This window comes from Palaemon carinicauda, chromosome 1 (genome assembly GCF_036898095.1).
Source record: "Palaemon carinicauda isolate YSFRI2023 chromosome 1, ASM3689809v2, whole genome shotgun sequence".
NCBI classification, from domain to species: domain Eukaryota; kingdom Metazoa; phylum Arthropoda; class Malacostraca; order Decapoda; family Palaemonidae; genus Palaemon; species Palaemon carinicauda.
The window spans coordinates 201,477,539-201,498,765 of NC_090725.1; the positions used below are offsets into that span (position 1 = coordinate 201,477,539).

At 33.2% G+C, this 21,227-nt stretch overlaps 1 protein-coding gene across 1 annotated transcript in view; it reads right to left on the reverse strand.

The window, feature by feature from the left end:
• Positions 1-14,970: 14,970 nt before the first annotated feature.
• The window catches only part of LOC137653454 (thyrotropin-releasing hormone receptor-like), a 587,504-nt gene continuing 581,247 nt past the window's right edge, over positions 14,971-21,227 (reverse strand). Inside the window, exon 3 of the mRNA XM_068386860.1 lies at positions 14,971-15,170. Coding sequence (XP_068242961.1) covers positions 14,971-15,170 — 200 coding nt within the window. The remainder of the gene's footprint in view (positions 15,171-21,227) is intronic.

The following is a 21,227-nucleotide window of genomic DNA, read 5'->3' on the forward strand; positions in this document are numbered from 1 at the left end:
TACCAGCAACAGCAGGCCTTCTGGTAGTTGTAGTCTTAATGTATTTTCTTATTTCTCATGTGGTAAGGTAGGCCACAAGAAACCTGAAAGTACCAATAGGCATAATAAAAAAAATGTGACTATTGCAAATCTCGTTCTTATAATTCAGAAGATTGTAGGACAAATCCAAATCCAAATTTTATGATGTTTGTAAATGATAGGCCTAACAGCCATGATTATGAAATTCATTTACTTTCACAGTAGAGGATAATTTTTCCATTGATAGCCCTAATAAGCCTAATGTGAAGCCATGTGATGTAAATGCACATTATTTTTAGATAGTGGGGTAACTTCTCACATTATAAGTGACAAAAGAAATCTTCAAAATTTTTATAAGGATCTAAATTTATCAAATCATTTGATTAAATTTTCCGATAGTAGTAAAACTAATGGTATTGTAAAGAGTAAGGGCAATACTAATGCGGTATTACATAATTATAACGTGAATTCACACAATATAAAATTAGGAAATGCTTAAATACAGTATGTACCATCATACAATCAAGATATATTTTCGGTACATGCTGCAGCTGAAAGTGGTGCATCTGTTTTTCTTACCCCTAATTATGCTAAACCTGAAACAATAGATGGTACAATTTTTGACATTGAAAAGGAATTTAAGTTTTATCTTATTAATAATTTAGGTTCTCCCAAAAGTAGCTCTGAAACTGTAAAGGATCATCTTAAATTACATTGTTTAAACTAAGGAACCGTAATTTTAATCGGATATTCTCCGTAGAAATATACTGTCCTCAGCCGTATTTCAGTAAAATACAGGCTACCGTAATTTTTACCATACTTTGTTATTATCTTTAACATGTTGGTGACCGTAATATCACTCCTTAACGTCAATATATCCGTTTTTAAACGGTAAATGCCTGCAACATTCTTTCCAGGATTTTTACCGTTTTTTTACTGCAAATTTTTTTACAGTGTACCCGAAGTTGTTGATAACAAGAAAATTCTGAATAAAAGCAGCTTTGATTATGATATATGTGCCATGTGTGAAATGTCTCCTTTCAGGGACAAGGGTGCATAGAGACGTGCTACTAATAAGCTGGAATTTGTTCATTGCGATTTATCTGGTCCAGTAGACCCTGTTGCCAGCTAAGGTTTCAAGTATACAATTTCCTGGATTAATTATTGTGTATTTATTGAAATATATAATTGATGCTGTAAGTACAACAGAGATATCTCTTGCTGACATTTCATCATTTGTTGTATTAGAAAGATTCAGGATGACAACGGTACGGAATTTACCTCTAAGGAATTTAGGTCACTTCTCATTAGAACCTTCATAAAGCATGATTTTTTTGCACCGTTGTCGCCATATGAAAACAGTACAGAAGAGAGGTCATGGAGTGCAATTTTTGACATGGGTAGATGTTTGTTGTTAGAGCCAGAAATGCTAAAGAGTTTGTGGGTGTATGTGGTATAAACATATGCATACATTCGAAATACGTTTTATAGCTCAAGAATTGATAAAACACCATATGGGATGATGACTACACTGAGACCAAACTTGAGAAATATACACCCTGGTTGGTATCCTATGCGATAGATACGTTCAAAATGAGCCGGATGCCTACGGAGACCGAGGAATATCTTTAGGTTATGACAGAAACCCAGCTCACCTTGTGTACCACCCAGGAGAAAATGGTGTGAGAGAGATAAGATATGTGAAATTTACAAAGATATTTTCCAATGAAAGGAAAAAATCTCGAGTATTTGTGTTTTCGTAACGAGTGCCCATAGTAAATTCCAAGTCCAACAATTTCAGATTCTCAAAAAGTTGAACGTGCTGTCACAAAGGAAGACAAAGGAGCTCTAACCTAGATCAGTAGATGACACAAATTAGCTTGATCAATATGGATGCAAAAGAAGATTCTAACAAAATATATCCTGCAAGGGACAGGCACAAGCCAGAATATCAAAGTGACTATGACACTGACTCAGTTATATCCCGTATGGCAAGATTGTCTATGTATTATTATTATAGGGGTACAGATAAGCCTAGAACGCCTGACAAACCAATTTAATCTCCTGATGCAGGCTATTTGAGGTACACCATCAGGGAAGAAGTGAGAGCACTACAAGAGAATGACTCATATGAGCTTACGCCTCTACCGGAAGGTCGCTCTCCAGTGGGGTTAAGATACTGTAGGTCTATTACTCTCCATATAGGGTCTAACAATGTTAAGTATTAGGCAAGATATGTAGCTAAGTGTATTCACAAATTCAGGATATAGGTTATCAAGAGACCTCTTTAGCAGCCTGATTTACCTCAGTTGGAAAATTAATGCAATTTGCTATCATCTTTTGATATACCAAATGGATGATAAGACTGCATATTTCAATTTAAACATCGATTGTGAAATTCTTTTAACCCATCCAGAAGGTTATTGTTAAAAATAGCAAAAATGGGGAAAAATGGAAAAAACCTTTTCCATAAGTTTATCAAATAATTCTATAGAATTATGTTTATATTGAATCTTAGGATAATAATAGGGTGACAATTGTGATTTGGGTTTATGTCATAATGATTGTTGCTAATTGTTGAAAAATTCTAGATTGTGTAAAAATATCTTTATGAAAAAAAAAAAAAATAAATAAATAAAAACCTTGGGGAAATTAAGTTGGTTATAGGGTATGGAATTTAGATTTGAAGATAATGTACTAGAATGAACTAATGTAAGTATTTGGAAAGAATTTGGATAAATTTCAAGTGTTTGATTGTTAATCATAATCTGTACCATGTAAGCCATGTATAAATAATGACATTTTCTTTGAGTCTAAAGAACTTATAGATTCCAGGTTTTATAGAGAAATCGTTGGAAACCTGAATTACATCATAATGGGACCCACACTTGATATTTATGTTGTGGCAATTTTACCAGAGTATCTGTCTCACCCTTCAAAAGCCAATCTTAGTAAAGCAAAGTATGTTTTGAGATACTTAAAGGACACGTTATCAAATTATTTAAAATTCTAGAGATCTGTTGAAAAATTGAAAGTCGATGGCTTTTGCGATTCTGATTGAGGTGCTTCAAGTGATAGACGTAGTGTCACCGGTTATTGTAATCAATAATGTTGTAAAGGATCTCTTATTTTTTGGAAATTCAATGAACTGTAGCGCTGTCATCTTGTGAACGTGAATATTCAGGATGTTGTAAGCAACCAATTGTTTTACATGTTAATAATCAAGCGGCAATAGCATTGTGCAAGAATGCAGAAAATCGCCAAAAATCAAAATATATGCAGTAGAAGTACAATATCCTTATATTGGATCTGAATTTCAATTTGGTTATATTAAATTTATTGAATTACTGTATGTACCTTCAGAAAACAAAATTCCTGATTTTTTTTTTTTTTTTTTTTTTTTTTTTTTTTTTTTACAAAGCGTGTCCAAAGAAACAGGTTAGTCTTGATTTTAAATAGGGAGGTTAAGTACAAAGTCACACTTACAATATGCTATATTACTATAAGTATCAGAATTTATTCAAGTTTGTCAGCTATCTGTTTACCCATCCGATATGTTTATCACAAGCGCCACCGGTAGCAAAGATTATAACTAATGTAACTGAAATTAGAAGAAAACTATATGATGCTTTGGCGAATGAAATGATTATCGGACTTTTAATGAAATAGCCTACCCATTCAACCGTTATTGATACCTTATCTCAACAAATATAAGGCAGGCTTTATGAGGGTAAACCTTTGTCATATTCTCCGTTAATTCTAATTCCATACCAATTCAGTATATATAGTTTGATTAAAAACTATATATAGCCGCATAATAATTATTTTAAATTGTAATCTACTCTATATATTTTTATGCGAACTATACAACTGACAGGTTAATCAACACCAGTATAGTATCTTGATGAATATCTTAATTCAATCCAAATAATGTTAGAAAATTTAGAGTATTGTTGATACTTTTTCGCCATAGGCCTATGATTTTCTTTCTAGGCATGAGCCTAAAAATATTTCACCGAAATGAAAGTGACAGAATTACAGTTGAATTTAAGAGATTGGTGGTTAAACGTGGTCTTGAAGAACTAATCAAGATCAGTGAAAGTTTGAACACTTGGCCGTATTCTGAAATTTTAGAAAAATCCTGGTTCCATCAGTAAGGAAGCTACCAGTTCCTGAGCCGGATTCAGTATATTTGGTGATGGATAATTACCAGTTAAAGAGCATGTAAAATTTCCGGACTAAATCCACAATAGAAAATCTTTTGCCCTTTTTGTCAATAAATCGGATGGCAGATAAATACAGCCCAAAGAAGCCCTAACCAGATATGCAACATCAATATGGGATACTCTTCGGCCAGATTGTCAAGAACTCAGTATTTGTTGAAACCTCGTAATGATGATCGGGAAATACAATTGATGAGTTATTCAGTTCTGGGGACTTTATCCCTAGATTGAGATTTCAACTACACCTATGGATAATCTGAGAAATTTAGTTGTCTGGTAATTTCTCTGCAATTCTGCGATATCTAGGACAGTTTCAAACTTACTCTTGGAATAATTTGTTTTGATGAACAATTCTGAAAAATCTAATCGTAATTAAATTTCGAGAAAAAAATTTCAGCAAAATTTATTTCTATGGCTCCCATTGCCCATGTTCATGGTTTTTTTTTTTTTTTTCAATATCTAATATAGATAGGCTAATAGAATCTAATGTCCATTGTTTTTGGGGAAACAAAGATAAAACATTCAACCACAAGCTATCATTTTCTACAATCATGATTTTCTCAGGTATTTCTGTTTAAACTGGCGATTTTTCAGTCTGTCTAGGGAAATTCTGATTTTGCCGTTGTGGGAGCCCGACTTCAAACATAAGATAATAAATGAAGAGAGAGAGAGAGAGAGAGAGAGAGAGAGAGAGAGAGAGAGAGAGAGAGAGAGAGAGAGAGTCCTGTCTATGGCTTACTTCTAGCGCAAATATTAAAATTCTATTTTACGCCATTAAAAATATATATGTATATATATTATATGTCCACAATATTATCTTCAATATTCATGCAACTAATGATGGCCTTCGAAGTATATGTCAAAATCTCTTAATCAAACAAAATATTAGAGTGATATCACTTTACACAATAAATAAGAAATAGGAAGTTCTCTTAATAGAACTAAACTCAACGCAGAGAGAAAGGGCCGGAAAGGGGTGGACACCTGGTTTTAAGCAAACTCCCACTCTGACGCCATATCTCCACAGATCACCGGCTTGGCTCCTTTCTCCAACTTTGCTCCACCCTCTTTTCTTTCTCTCTTTCTCTTTCTATATACTTTTGTGTATTAACAAAACTGTTACCGAAGTTATTCTTACTCTAACTTTTGTTCCACACCACCATTGAGGAAAATTTAAGGCATGTTTTCTGTATAAAGATTTCCCCCAATTCTAAACGAGTCGCATGTGCGGGGTCCCACCTAGGCTCAAGTGCCAAAAGTTGCCAATGCACACTCTGTAACACACAAACACGCACGCACTTGCAATGGACCACTTCTTTGCGTCAAGGTAGCCATGACTACCTTCATAGCCATGCTATGGCAATTATTTAAAACGTGAATAGGTACAGTACGTATATATATATATATATATATATATATATATATATATATATATATATATATATATATATATATATATATGTGTGTGTGTGTGTATACATATATATTTATATATATACATGTATATATATTCATACTTATATATATATATATATATATATATATATATATATATATATATATATATATATATGTGCGTGTGTGTGTGTATGTGTGTATGAGAGTATTCATAATATGTAGCATTATTTGATATAAAAAGGAGTATTAGAAACCAAAAATCACATGTTTTGATTGGCTTTAATTGCTGATGGATTTAGAGAAAAGGTAGGTGGCCAGAGTATTTAATTACGATACAGAAACATACGATAAGAACTTTGATAGGATTAGAAATTCTCTAACTTTCTTGTCTTATGATGGGAGAGATTAGGACTTCTTTTTGCTCCTGGGTTAACCTTTCTAGGGCGTATCCCAAGAAACATCTGTGAGAATAAGAATTTAAAGGATACCGTGTGTGTAAAAGCATTTCTAGATCAACTTTTAGTTTGTGCACTGACCAGTATTCGACGAACTTTCTGAACCACATCCTGCTCCACTTATCTTTGGGAAATGGATCTCCCAGTGATCTCAACAGATATTTGCTTGCAATCATTGCATGGCACATCGTACACACTTGAATTATCCTTCTTGTTTAAATTCACCTTATTTAGAGAACTACTTACGAATTTCGAATAGAAGAGCAGTCTTCCTCTATCACCCATAAGGGCAAGGCGTATTATCATGATGGCCAAGTACCGAGGATAGTGGCCACTGAACTTTTTTAGATCTTTCCTTGATTCCACTGTAGGTCATTGGCATCATTCTGGCCTCTCTCTCGGGGACAGCATAGCCAGGTTTATTTGTCACCATTCTTTGTGACAAAACTTCATGAATATTTAATGCTATGATGCAAAATGAAGATTAAGATGCAAGACAGCAGTCTCAAGTTGTACCATGTTCCAACTAGATGGCTCAGCCTATGGCAATATATAGGAGACATTGTGACCAGATGCAAAGGATCAATTAATGCTAACTCAGCATTCTTTGTTAATGCACATGATGATCACTTAGATAAGATCCTAAAGACGGAAAGCAGAACTGCTGTGCTACATGTACAGTTTGATGTAACCAAACTCTCAGAACATAATATCATGAAAACTATAGTAGCAAAACATCTGGACGATACAGCACTAGAATACAGAAAAGACCTTAAAGAAAGCATTGAGATGAAAAATAGTTATGCTAAAGAGGATGATGTGATAAAACTCTCTAAAAATTCCTATACCATGAAAATAAAGTTTAAAACACTGAAGAAGGCAAAGAGACCTATAAAAAGAGGTCTTTTCATAGCGTACCAGTACATCTCAAGTCCACATATTGAACAAAATATATTTTCTAAATTATCATTTTGCTAGAAATGCTATTTTTATGAGCAACTGTAAAATGTCTCAGTGATAAACACTTCAAAATTTTCTTTGAATACTCGTTATACGATCACATATATAAGGAATGTTCAGAAATATGAAAAGAAATGCATTATTAGCAATCAAAGACGCATAAATTTAGCAGAGGAATGCCCTGTTAAAAAGATCCAATGAAAAAGAAAATGAAGAGATTAAAGTGAACAGATATGCAACATCCACTACAACCAACGGTGTGAGTTACACCAAAGTAACAGCCACTAATTCAAGCAATTGTCAGGATAATGCAAATAGCATAACAAATATAAGTAATATTGAAGAAGAGACACGAATTGTAATAGAATTGAGGCCTTGATAAGAAGAATTTTACTTCTCAATAGTGAAAAGTATATTAGTGGATAATAATTTGCTAATAATTCATTTCTATTAAGGAACGATGAATAACATAGAAAGTACCATGAAGATGAAAAAAGGCAAAAAATGTAAAATAAGAGCAGGGAAATTTCAAACAACTAATGATATAAAACAGGATACGGAAGATTCCACATAATATAAAGAAATCATAGCAAAAAGTTCTGAAGACGACTCATCAGATGAAGACATCACACCCGGAAATGAACTTAACTCAGACTCAAACTCGCCAACTCCTCCCTAAGGACGTATAAAAAATTTGCAAGAAAAACAGTATCAATTAACAAAAGAGACACAAACCTCAGTACAAAGCCTCCAAGATTTCTCCAATTCTACATTTTTGGAAATCCCACAAGGATTAACTTTAGCATCAAAACATATTGCACCAGTAACCAGGAATACCGTATATAAATAAAAGAAAACTATCACCATTATTATAGCACTGTAACTCGAATTCCAATGATTTATCTTTGTGAAATACTGGAAAACAAGGAAATTTGAATTATATGATATATGTAGAGAAGAACACCATGACATAACACTAATCAATAGATATATAGCCTGGCAACCAAAATATGGAATAAACTTGTCAAAAAAAAAAAAAAAAAAAGGAAGAAGAAAACACCTACCAATATGGTAGGACACCTCATTTTAATCGGATTCCCCGAATGGTGCCACGACACAAATTACCATCTTTCCTTTTTCCCCATCGGCTCCATTTACTTAACCATCCTCTCTCTCTCTCTCTCTCTCTCTCTCTCTCTCTCTCTCTCTCTCTCTCTCTCTCTCTCTCTCTCTCTCTCTCTCTCTGTATATATATATATATATATATATATATATATATATATATATATATATATATATATATATATATATATGAATTGGCGTAATTCTGAAATTGTATGAGAAAATATTTAAACTTTAGTTCCACACCACCCCTGAGATAAAGTTCAAAGTGTTTTCTGAATAAAGACTTCCCCTCATTCCTAACAATGGCATTTGAGCCTGGGTCGTTCCACGCAAGGTCTATAGAATATTCTATAGACCTTGGTTCCACGCACATGTGCCGGACGTTATCGCTCTACTCACACACTGTGACAAAACACTCTTAATGAATTAAGGAAAAGTAGTGTATGATGGGATAAAATACCAAAGAAAAGGAAAGTCTGATATAAAAGGGAAAATTAATACTTAACTTTCTAAACAATTATCATACCATGACTAGCTACACACACACACACACACACACACACACACACACACATATATATATATATATATATATATATATATATATATATATATATATATATATATATATATATATATATATATATATATATATATATATATATATATATATATATATATATGTATGTGTATAATTTTCCTTTCACCCATCTTAACTTTTCGTAAAAAAAAATAGATGCTAAGTGACTTGTTATATATTTTTCACAAAAGGAAAATTCACCAAGTTGATGATCATTTTTTTTATTTGAAGCAAATTCTCCTTGTTGATAATATATGCTGAAATGATAGTTATATCAGATGACGTTTGTCCTAAGTGTTTTTTTTTTTCAAACACCTTTTGAGTATATAAAAAGCGCTTGAGAAAGAATTTGTAGCCGATTGTTAGTACTTTAGTGAGTCATTCTTAGAAATGGCGATAGTGGTCCTCATTCTATATAATCTGGAAATAGCTAATTGCTGACTTTCTCACATGTCTTTTTATCTAGTAAGTTTACTAGTATATAAAGTTATGGGCCAGTTGTGGACCCAGAACGTGAATATATTTAAAGAGCAATTCTCAGTCCAGCGCTTCGTCGAATCCGCCTAAGGTTTGAAATAATCAGGACCAATTTATAATAGGTCTGCCAGACTGAAGATTAAAGATGAGTCACCGTGAGTCACCACGTCAGGATATCAATAGTCGTGCTTAGGACCTACTAATCTTCTTAGATTCTGCTACCTTTCTGAACTAGCAGACACAATAAATAACGACAACACGCACCATTCAGTATCGTGCTTCCTTGTTCTTTGATAACAAGTGTGAGAGGAGAGTGTTTAATTTCACGATACTAAAGCATTTGCGTAGCCATGCCGAGTAGCTGTTCCGTGTATGGTTGCTCAAATACGAGGTTAAAGACTAAAGGTTCAAAATAAGATATTTTAGGTTTCCTAAGGAAAAGATAGCAAGAAATATGTGGTTGAAAGCATGTCATCGTGCTGATCCAATCAATCCTGAATCTGCTGTGATATGTTTAGCTTATTTTGCTCCCGATGATGATGAAGACGGCATGAAATCGCGGTTGCTGGGGATTGAAAGCCCTAAGAACATGAGCTTATTGAAGGCAGAAGCCATGCCATCTCTTCAATTGTCAAATGGTAAGATTAATCTTCAAAGTTTTATGATCAAGCTTTGATAAAAAAGTGAAATGTCAATTCATATAGTTTGAGATGTATTTACATACAATTATATATATATATATATATATATATATATATATATATATATATATATATATATATATATATATATATATATATATATGTGTGTGTGTGTGTGTGTGTGTGCACGCGCGCGCGCATATGTGTGTGTGTGTGTGTGTGTGTGTGTGTGTATGTGCACAGCTTAATTTTCTGCTGTTCCAGGTACGATGTCAACAACAGAAATTAAGCAAAGAGACTCAAGAATAGAGAAAATAAAGGACAGGAAAATTCAAGATGAACCTCTTGCTAACGAAAATACAGAGGAGAGCAGAGCAAAATCTACCATTCAAGATGCTGTTGAAGTGAATATAGGCAATACTGACCATAAAGTTCATGAATCTGGTGTTTTAGAAGTAGTTATTGAAGTCATACCAGAAGGAATAAAAAAGGAAAGTTAGGAACTCAAAAGCAATTAAACCAGGTTATAGAAGAAAATAAGTGTAAGGACATAGATTCGTCAAATAACGGAAAATGTTCTACATATTATGAGGAATATAGTTATTACGAGGACTGGAAACATTTTAAGTGAATTCTTTATTAAAACTCAAATTAAAGACATAATAACTAAGAAAAGAGTACATGAATGGGGCAGTGAGGACATTGCAGCGGCTTTGATTCCGCAGTTTAAGCCCAAAGTGTTACATGTATTTAAGATTAAAAAGGGGGTTCCCATTGCCTTGTGTCAGTACATAATATATAAATGGAAGAACACTCCATTTTTTATTGGGAACCAGGGATCTTAACATCTGTATTAATACTTTTACGTGTAAAAAGTTAAACGTTCACTCCAACAGAGAAATTGGTTCCTTTAAATTTAGAGAAAATGTGTGTAATGAGAGTGTGGTGTTACGACCACGGGACAGATATTCTATAAAAGCCTCATGATAGGCTCTTAGTTGTTATGTTAAGGGGCCTTGTTGGCAGATGGAAACAGCCGGTATACTTTGACTTTGATCAGGTAGATGTTAAGATAGTTATAATGGCTATAATCAAGCAAGTAGAGAGCACAGGGTTTTATGTCGTTGCAATGGTACATGACATGGGATCAGCAAACCTTCACACGTGGAAGGGACTGGGAATAGATCCTTTAGAAAACAGTATGTCATTCAAAAACCCTTGTGCTGAGAGATATACATATGTTTTCGCAGATGATCCTTATCTGATAAAACTAATTAGAAAATGGTTCTATTGATATTGAATTTTATTTGAAAGATGGGAGTTATATTTCAGTTGCAACTATAAGAGAAATGGTCAGTAATGTTGGGTCTGAGTATGGTTTGGCATATAAGGCGAATGGAATATAATTAACTATTAGTGGAAAACAAAGCCAACATGTAAAATAAGCCCTACAATTGTTATATGCATGAGAATTTTTAGGAGAGAGGAATTTATTAAAGTCAAACAACTGAAGGGAAACTTCTAATTTCATATTTCAGGTCAATGACTGGTTTAATATAATGAACACTAATCATATCTATGGAGATATGCCTATGAAGAATGGATTTGGTATGGATATAGAAAGATAGACTGGGGTTTTCAATGAAGTAGTGGAACTAATGATTTTAATGAGGGTAAAATCTTCAAAAGCAAAAACGTTTATACAAGTTTCAAAAAGGAGTAATTCTAACAAGCAAGTTAACAATAGGTCTATTCAATATATTGAAAGATATGCGTGACCTACACTGTATAATGGCACAGAAATTAAATCAAGACTGTATTGATCATTTGTTTAGATGCATAAGACAAATGAGTGAACCCTACGATCATCCAAACCCAATAGAATTCAAATATAGACTTAGGAGACTGTTATTGGGTAAAGACGTGAGACCCTCCAGTAAAAAGACAAATACTGAGCCACAATGCAGTAAGTAAGATTCAGTGATTAGTAAGTCAAAAGTTGATAAATATATTAGTACAGCAAGAGATAGAGAACTTGCATTGGAAATATGCCCAACTAGTTTTATGTTTAGGGACTTGGAGTTTGAATTTGAAGAAAATGAGAACGTGAAATCACCAGATGATCAGGAACTTTGTAGGAGTAAAGACAAAGAAAAAAATATTTTCAACAGTTATTGAAGAAGAAGCATTACGATATATTAGAGGTTTCATAGTTAAAAAATATGTAACCAAATACCCACATTTAGCTAACAAAGTACGTGATAATGGCAACAATGAAAATACGTATAGAGGCAGTAAACCCAGGTGAGCTATATGCTCTTTCTGGTGGTTACTTTTCCAAATTAACACTGACAAGAGAAGTGTTTAATGACATACATGGCAGGTCTTTCATAAAAGGAAAAGAATGTGTAAAATCTTTATCGAATGGGCTGAAACAATCAGGGTCATAGTTCCAGTTGAATTGATCGATTTTTTTGTTTTTGCGAACAACAACCTAAAATTTGCCAAAAGAAAATTGAAGGAAAGGTGAAAATTCTAGGGAAGTAATAAGGAAAAGAATGAAACTTGACATGTAATTGTTTTTCGTACATACTTGAGATGAACTCATGATTGGGAATATTCTATAGTCATTAAAGATAAAGAACATACACACACACACACACACACACACATATATATATATATATATATATATATATATATATATATATATATACATACATATATGTATGTATATATATATATATATATATATATATATATATATATATATGTGTGTGTGTGTGTGTGTGTATATAGAACTGCATATGTGTAATGCCATAGTTTATGATTTTTTACTATACATAATGAGAAAATATGTATGTAATATTCTTTTACAAGAATTCTTATTTATATGCAATAATTTTGCTCTCTTGAAGCTGTATTACGGTAAAAGTTATCGTCCAAATAATTTGTATTTCTGAGTTATATAAAATATATCCTCTTTGAACCTCATTGTTGTAATTTACAACAAAAATTATTGATTATATATGGTAGTATATAAGAAATACACTATATTGATTATGATTGAATATTGTGCTGTAAATGACGAAGGATGATAAGCCTCTCATCGCTCGCTACCAGTGATCCTGTGGATCGTGTGATGTCACGAGGATTTGGGCCTGATTCTGACTGGCAGACCTGTCTGGAAATGATGAGCAGTGAGGCAAATAGACATCTTGACCTTTCTCACCAATGGACTAAAATCCTGGTTACCATATCTAATCCCGCTAAAGCTGTTATTCCACAGATGCTTATTGTCCATAAAAACTTGAATCACCTACCTTTTATCAACATATTCCAAGGAACAGGCTTCAAGCGGTGTCAATCGAAATATATTTCTAAAGCTCTTTTAATTCCCATATATATATATATATATATATATATATATATATATATATATATATATATATATATGTATGTATATATATATGGCTGTATATACAGTAGTTACGTATGTTTATACAGTATATTAAACATTAAACCATTTACCATAAAATGTCCTGACAACAAAAATGATACAACACAAAGGCTACTGACATTCATACTTTAACTTCTGAATCAGAACTGGAATCCTTGTGCAGTAAAACTTCCTAAACAGCAATTGTATCATAATCCGACACAGAAGGACCATCAGCATTGTGTTGAATCTTATTTACAATTTACATTTAACTCTTATCGGACTAATGAAATGATGAAGGAGTATCAAAAGGTTGTTTAAATGGAAATGATTCTGAGCATCCACACTAAATGCCAGCAGTATGCCAAGTGTTTGCAAAGTTATTATGGGATCCACGAGAGTGAAGCCACCTACTATCAGGCGGGGCACTGCCCGCTAGGTTAGATTAGTTAACTATATAATCATGTAACTTTTACTGAAATAACTGTAGACAAGATATAGTAACGTCTAGAATCAATGCCTTTCTAATAGATAGGGTACAGTACCACCTTCTTTATTTATGGATGTTCAAGGAATCAAGGGAGTGTCCAGTGGACAATGACATTTAATATCTTATGCCACTCTTCAATAAAGTACACACACATACATACACACACCCATATATATATATATATATATATATATATATATATATATATATATATATATATATATATATATAATCATGTATATATATATACATATATATATATATGTATATATATATAAATATATACATATATATATATATATATATATATATATATATATATATATATATATATATATATATATATATATATATATATGTATATATTTATTTATATTTATATTCCTTTATACATCTTTAAAAATATATATATTCAACATACTACAGGTATATCATTCTGAATATTCGTTTAGGTCTAAAGGTCATTACGTAAATAGAAATGACTACAAAACATAACAGTAAGCCAGGTTTCACAAAATTAATAATAAAATTGTCATAAAGTAAAGAGAGAGAGAGACAGGCAATAAAAAATATACATTAGAAAAATAAATTATATTGTAAATGTCGCATATATCTAGTTCAAAACGTTCATATTGGAATGGCTTCTTTTGAGCAGATCTTTTTCCATGGATATATCCACACGAACGACTCGCGTTCAAAGTATTCAGTATTGGAGATTTTCTTTGTTTCTCCAATTGACACATGGACTATTTGATATTATCCGTTCCATCAATGTACATTCATAACGACAAAATTTTACACTACAATAATTACAGCTCACACAAATCCTTGCCTAGTTCTTTTTCAAAGGAATGTTTTCTCCCTTTCTTTGATAAATCACTTTATACTTAATGATATTAATTTTACGAAAGTTCAGTTAAAGAAATGTCAGGGATTCGTGATGAGAATATAGAATATATTATTTATTTCTGTACTTTTTCACCATTTAATTTCATATAGATATTTTTGTCTGCACTAAAAGAAAGAAAGGGAATATTCTAATGATTATCAAAACATTTTCCTTGCATTTCATTATAATAAGAACTTCCATCCCTATAAAATATTTTTCCCATTTTCAAGATAAAAAGAAAGTTATTCCTAAAAGCGAAGAAAAATATTTTTTTATTAAAAGGAGTCTTCCTTTTCATCCTGAAGCGTTGATATGGCCGTGTGGCCATTAGATAAAGGAGCGGCAGAGGTGATGGGGTTGCCATGTTGACGGGATGATTTACGGTTCTTGTAGCTTTTGTTAGAGGACTGCGCCGTCATGTGTGTAGACATTCGCGCCGGGCCTTCCCACAACTGGATGTTTATCATCACTGCTCCTGCAACGTGGAAAAGGGACGGGTTATTAGTTTGAATCATATCAGACAGAGCAAAAGGATGTGTTTATATCTGTAGATGAATAAGAGCGTCACTAAAGACGGAGGTTAATTCTGTTCTTGAGAAACACTGCGTGTTCGTGGGAGGAAGAAAAGGTTAAAGGAAATATCTCTGTATTTCTCCTCATATATCTAAACAGTGCTCTCTTTCGTAAATGGTATGCTAAGTTGATAAGACAGAAAGATAGCAAGTTTCAAGCGGCCTAATTACACGTTGGTTCGTTACGACAAGTGTCGGTGATTTTTACTTTGTATGGTCTTTGCAGCTTTTGTATTTCTTAATTAATACTGAGATCGAGCTCGTATGTTCTCTCCTCAAAATGACAAATTATAATAAAATATAATTTTTATACCAAATACCAAAATATGGATTTTATTGAATTACGAAAGCTTCTTGTTTCATATTAACTGAATAGATAGTATCAAAGAGCCGCCGTATATAATTAACTATTATTGATGCTGTACAACTTATGGTTTTCTGAGTACAGATGTTTAGATAGAACAGCGTAGGTGGGGGTTTGGAGTTAGGTGGAAAGTGGGGGGATGAGGAAGGAGGATGACGTCAAAGGGATAGGGAGGCGTGCCTGGGACGACATCATGAATAAGAAGTGTAATAATGAATGAAAGGGAATAGGTACAATATTGGTTATAAAACGAGTGTCAGAAGAGATAAGCAGAGGGAATTCGTGGTAAATCGGAAAAGGAGAATAAGAGATTGATAGAAAGTGGGGGAATCCACTTTGGTCATTTTCGCTGCGTTGACTATAATAAGAAATGTACCTGTGGAACACTAAAAGGCAGATTTACTATCTAAATATGTTGTACAATCATGATTATAAAACTTGACGTTATGATTAAAATAAGAAAATCTTAAATTTCATCCAATCAAAAATATTGTACCTTTATACAATTAAAATTATGGCTAAGTACCTCTGCATTACTGTTCTTAATATTTAACTTTCTAAATTATTTCATACCATTATAGCTACTAGTAGTTGTATATATATATATATATATATATATATATATATATATATATATGTATATATATGTATATATATATATATATATATATATATATATATATATATATATATGTATATATATATATATATGTATATATATATATATATATATATATATATATATATATATATATATATATATATATATATATATATATATATTATAGACGGCCTCAGTCATCTTTCACCCTTCTTTATTGAATTCTTTATTAATAAATTACGATGATTAGAAGCTGATGGTCACCATAATAAATATAGAAATTTAATATTTTTTGTTCCTCAGGGTAGTGTTCATGGCCTATTGCTTTCCATATTAATGCATACGAGGTTTGGCTTTGAAAGAACATTTGATGTTGCACGTGCAAATGATGCTACTCCCTATGTATTAATACTAACTCAGGAATGTAGACCTGAGGTTGTTAAATCCCTTAAAATCAATCTGAGTAGAATTTAGTGCTTATTATGTGGGATGAAATTGACTCCTATCAAAACTGCAAGTAAGATTTTAAGTAGGCTAAGAACAGTGACTCGTCAACATCCAGATCTTTGTAGAGACAAGGTTTTCTTTGATTGTACACATATCATTTAAAATTCTAGGTCTTTTTCTCTACGGCAAACTTACTTTTCAAAAACACATACGGTCAGTTTCTTCTTCAATTACATAAAATGATTGCCTAATGAGAAAGTCTTTAGAGAATTTTAGTGATCAATTGATCCTGTGGTAATGTTTCAATTACAGTATTTCATTCTACCATGTTATGAGTATTGTCCTTCTATCTGATCCACAGCTGCTTATTCTCATCTCTATTTTGTTGGACAAAATCTAACGGTCTATTAGATTCCTAATATCTTGTTTGAATATCAATCTCTGGCACCGTCATTCAGTTAGTTTTTTTCCTTGTTGCTTAAGATTTTTTCTTAATACATACCTTCCTTAACGTTTACATCTAAACACACTACGTAGTACTATGTATATATTTTGTTCTAAGATTCTTGAATTTTTTATATGGGTAAATACTAAAAAGTACTCTGAAAGTTTTATTTCATCTGTGACCAGATTGTGGAACGATTTTTCTATTGTGGAGGTTGAATCGGTATAGCCTTAGAAATTCAAACTTGTAGTTAGATGCACTGTGTAGATTTTAAGTTTCGATGGAGTTTTCTTAAAAATAAGAAAACTATACATTTATGGAAAAATTATAGTATATGCAAGGTTAAAAACAATGCTTCCATTTACCCCAATTTTCACATAGCTGCCTACTTGGATTTTACCGTATAGCTGCCATGCAAAAGTTTTCTGTTAATATCTGAGCTTCTAAATACCCTAGGGCTTTTATTTTGACAGCTAAACAACCAATTGCAATGCAAAGGAATCCAATGCTTATAGTTGCAGATAAGCTGAGACATTATGTATAGCAGTTCTTGTAAATGCTCAGTAATTTCAAAAGACAAATTAATCAATAGGTCATACAAAAGAACCAGTTTAGATAGTGGTCTGATTATTGTAGTAGGCCTACATTATGCATGTTGAACAGCTTACTCTACCTAACATGGAAGTTAGTGGTAGTTACATTATATTGGCGTTTTTATTTTGCAGGTTTTAAACATGAGTGATTAACCTTAATATGAACAATCTCTTCTTGGTCTTTGACTCTGGCCCAGATGCATCATATACGTGCATGATATGAGTACCTATCCCCCCAGAGCCCGGCCAGGGCTGCAAACAGACAACATTGCAGTCACGGAGAATAACATTCCCTTTGTATCCATTGGGACGGACCAAACATGCTAGCATATAAACAAAATAATAAAAACTTATTCTGAACTCACTGGCTTCTCGAACAATGCCAATGCTAGACATAGGTTCTTCATGGTCACACCAGAAATCTCCTGTAATCCAAAAAGAGTTAAATATTGAGTTTTAAACTAGGAACCTGACCAATTCAAAGATCATCATGCCCTTTTGCCAGGTACTGTCAAGAAGGAGCAGGATTCTATCAAAAGATCAAGGCAGCCATATTGAAACATGAAAACCCATTTGTTGCTAAAGATGACAAGATGGACAATTTGATCACTCATGCCTACATCCCTGTTGAATATGTACCAACGAACTTGAATTTAAATGTGATTGGTCAAAGGTGTATGAAGGGTTTGTGTGTGAGTGAATCAATAGAGATGTTAACCTATGGGTACCAGTAAAGAAGGAGAACAAGATGTTCATATCTGCATACAAGAGAACTACATAGAACTCGGAGACGAGACTGTGGATCTAAAGGAGACCAAGGACTTGCATGGCAGACCGATGGTAATGGCCAGGTCCAGCAGAGGCATTAATCAGAAAGAGGCCATTCGGAGCCACAATTTTACTCTGACACCAAAGATACCTTTGCTCCAGATGGAACATTCCTTCCTTGCCTGGACAAATCGAAGTTCATTCAACCCGTCAACAAGCTGGCAACAGCCTAAACTCCACCAGATGATCACCAAACAGGAGATAGAATGTACACCACTCCAGATGTTCCAAGTTGCAAGATAGCCCTGGTAGATGGAATGATTCTTCTGCAGAGAATGACCAAGAAACCATAGTGACAATCAAGGATCTCAGTGATTTCTTCAACGCCAGGCTGACACCCTTCACATGAGATTATGATGAAAACATCTTTGTTTTTGACACTTACACGGATGATTCTCTGATGAGTGCTACCACGGATATAAAGAGGATGGAAGAGCGCCAGTCTATTATCAGGTCAAAAATGATACAAACCCAAAACACATTCCAGTAAGCAGGAACCTTTCATATAATAAAACAAAGGCTGACCTGACCTTCTCTCTTGCTGCAAAGAATCTAAATTACAACAGTACAATAAACAAACTGATCATCACCTCTTCTTCAGACCATAGCAGGAGCAACGAAGGTTTTCTACTTCAGGATAACAAGCAAACACACTGTTAATCTACAAGGATGGCATGGTATCACACAGCAACACTCGTAAAGAGTTATTCCTTGAATAGACTATTTATTATGCAAATATGCTAATATTATATAAGTTGAAATGGATTTATTTTATTTATTACCTTTATCATTATTTCATTTCTTGGTTTAATGTTAATTGTAAACATGCTTATTTGGAGAAGAAGGAGGCCTATCATCTTTGGATGGGTAACAGATCACATTTGATTTGGAATAACTATACTCAGCTTGGAGCTTTTGCTCAGCGAGTTTATGCTTCAACTGAAAAGGAATACAAATTATCCATAAAAGAAACCCTTTCTGGCACAACCAAGGAACATATGTGGTGGACTACCACTAAATCTGTACTCTGTACTCACTGTCCAAAGGAAAAGGCAATCTTTGACTGAAGTGTTTAACCGTAGTAGAGTAATGAGAAACCAGATCTTCCTCATTCCTCTTTTCCTGATACTAAATTAATTAGTTTAGCTTTTCGTTCTCGTGATATTAAAGCTCTCTTGATGGACCTTGATGCTTATGGAGCTGTAGACCCAATTGGAATTTTTCCTTTGTTTTTTATGAAGACTGGAGATATCATGCCTCCAAATTTATCAGTTATTTTGCGAAAGTTAACAAGAAGTGGAGCTTTTTGCACTTGTTGGAGAATTGGTGATATTACTTCACTATGTAAATGTGTTTGTGGTAGTTCGAGTCCAACCGATTACCATTCAATTTCTATAAATTGGCAAAACGTCTAAATAGGTTTGCTGAACACAATCATCTCTTCTCTAGTTTGCAATTTGGCTTTCGTAAAGGCCTTAGGCACTTGATGCCCTTCTTACAATAATGTCTAATGACCGACAGAAATCCCTTGATTGTGGTCGGGAAGTTTGTATGATTGGACTTGATTTTAGTGTTACCTTTGACCGTGTTAATCATGAGGACCTTGTTTTCAAACTCAAACAATTGGGAGACGGTGGGTCGTTTCTTAGCATCATTATTGAATTTTAAAGTAATAGATCATAAAGAGTTGTTATTGATGAACACCATGGTAAGTATTGGAATGTGATATCTGGTGTTCCTCATGGCAGTGTTCTTGGCCCATTACTTTTTATAGTATATAAAAATGACATGAGGTTTGGTCTGTAAAACAAGGTTGTTGCATATGTAGATGATGCTACTCTCTTTGCATCAATTCAATCTCCTGAATTTAGATCTGGCGTTGCAGAGTCCCTTAATAGAGATCTAGCTAAAATTAGTGCATTGTGCACAGTATAGGGTATGAAGTTGCTTCCTAAGAAAACTCAAATTATGATTGTAAGTAAGTCAGGGACAGTTCCTCCTCAACATTCGGATCTCAGCATTGATAATGTTTCTTTAACTCTGTATAACTCTTTTGAAATTTTAGGTGCGATTCTCAACAGCAAATTAACTTTTGAGAAATACGTTAGGCCTGTCTTCTTCAATTGCACAAAAAATTGGTTTAATGAGAAAGTCTTGTAAGATTTTCGGTGGTCAATCTATTCTAAAGAAGTGTTTCAATTCTTTCATTCTACCTTGTTTCGAGCATTGGTCTCCTGTCTGGTCTTTAGCTGCTGATTCTAATCTTAATTTGTTAGACACTAACTTATGGTCTATTAAATTTCTTATTCCTGATCTAGATATTAATGTCTGGAACCATCGGTCAATTACTTCCTTATGTATGTTGCTTAAGATTTTTTCATAATTCTTACCATCCTTTACATTCAGATCTTCCCGGACAGTCCCATCCTGTTCGTAAAATTAGGTATGCAGTTAATTTTAATAGCCAGGCCTTCTCCATCATGAGGCTCAGCACTGCACATTATTCTAGAAGCTTTATTCCAGCTATGACCAAGTTGTGGAATGATCTTCCTAATCGGGTAGTTGAATCCGTAGAACTTCAAAAGTTCAATCTTACATCTTACATCATTTTTTTTTTAAATTGAACAGGGTGGCATAAGTCTCTTTTTGTAGTTTATTTATGAAGGATTTGTTCTAACTTTG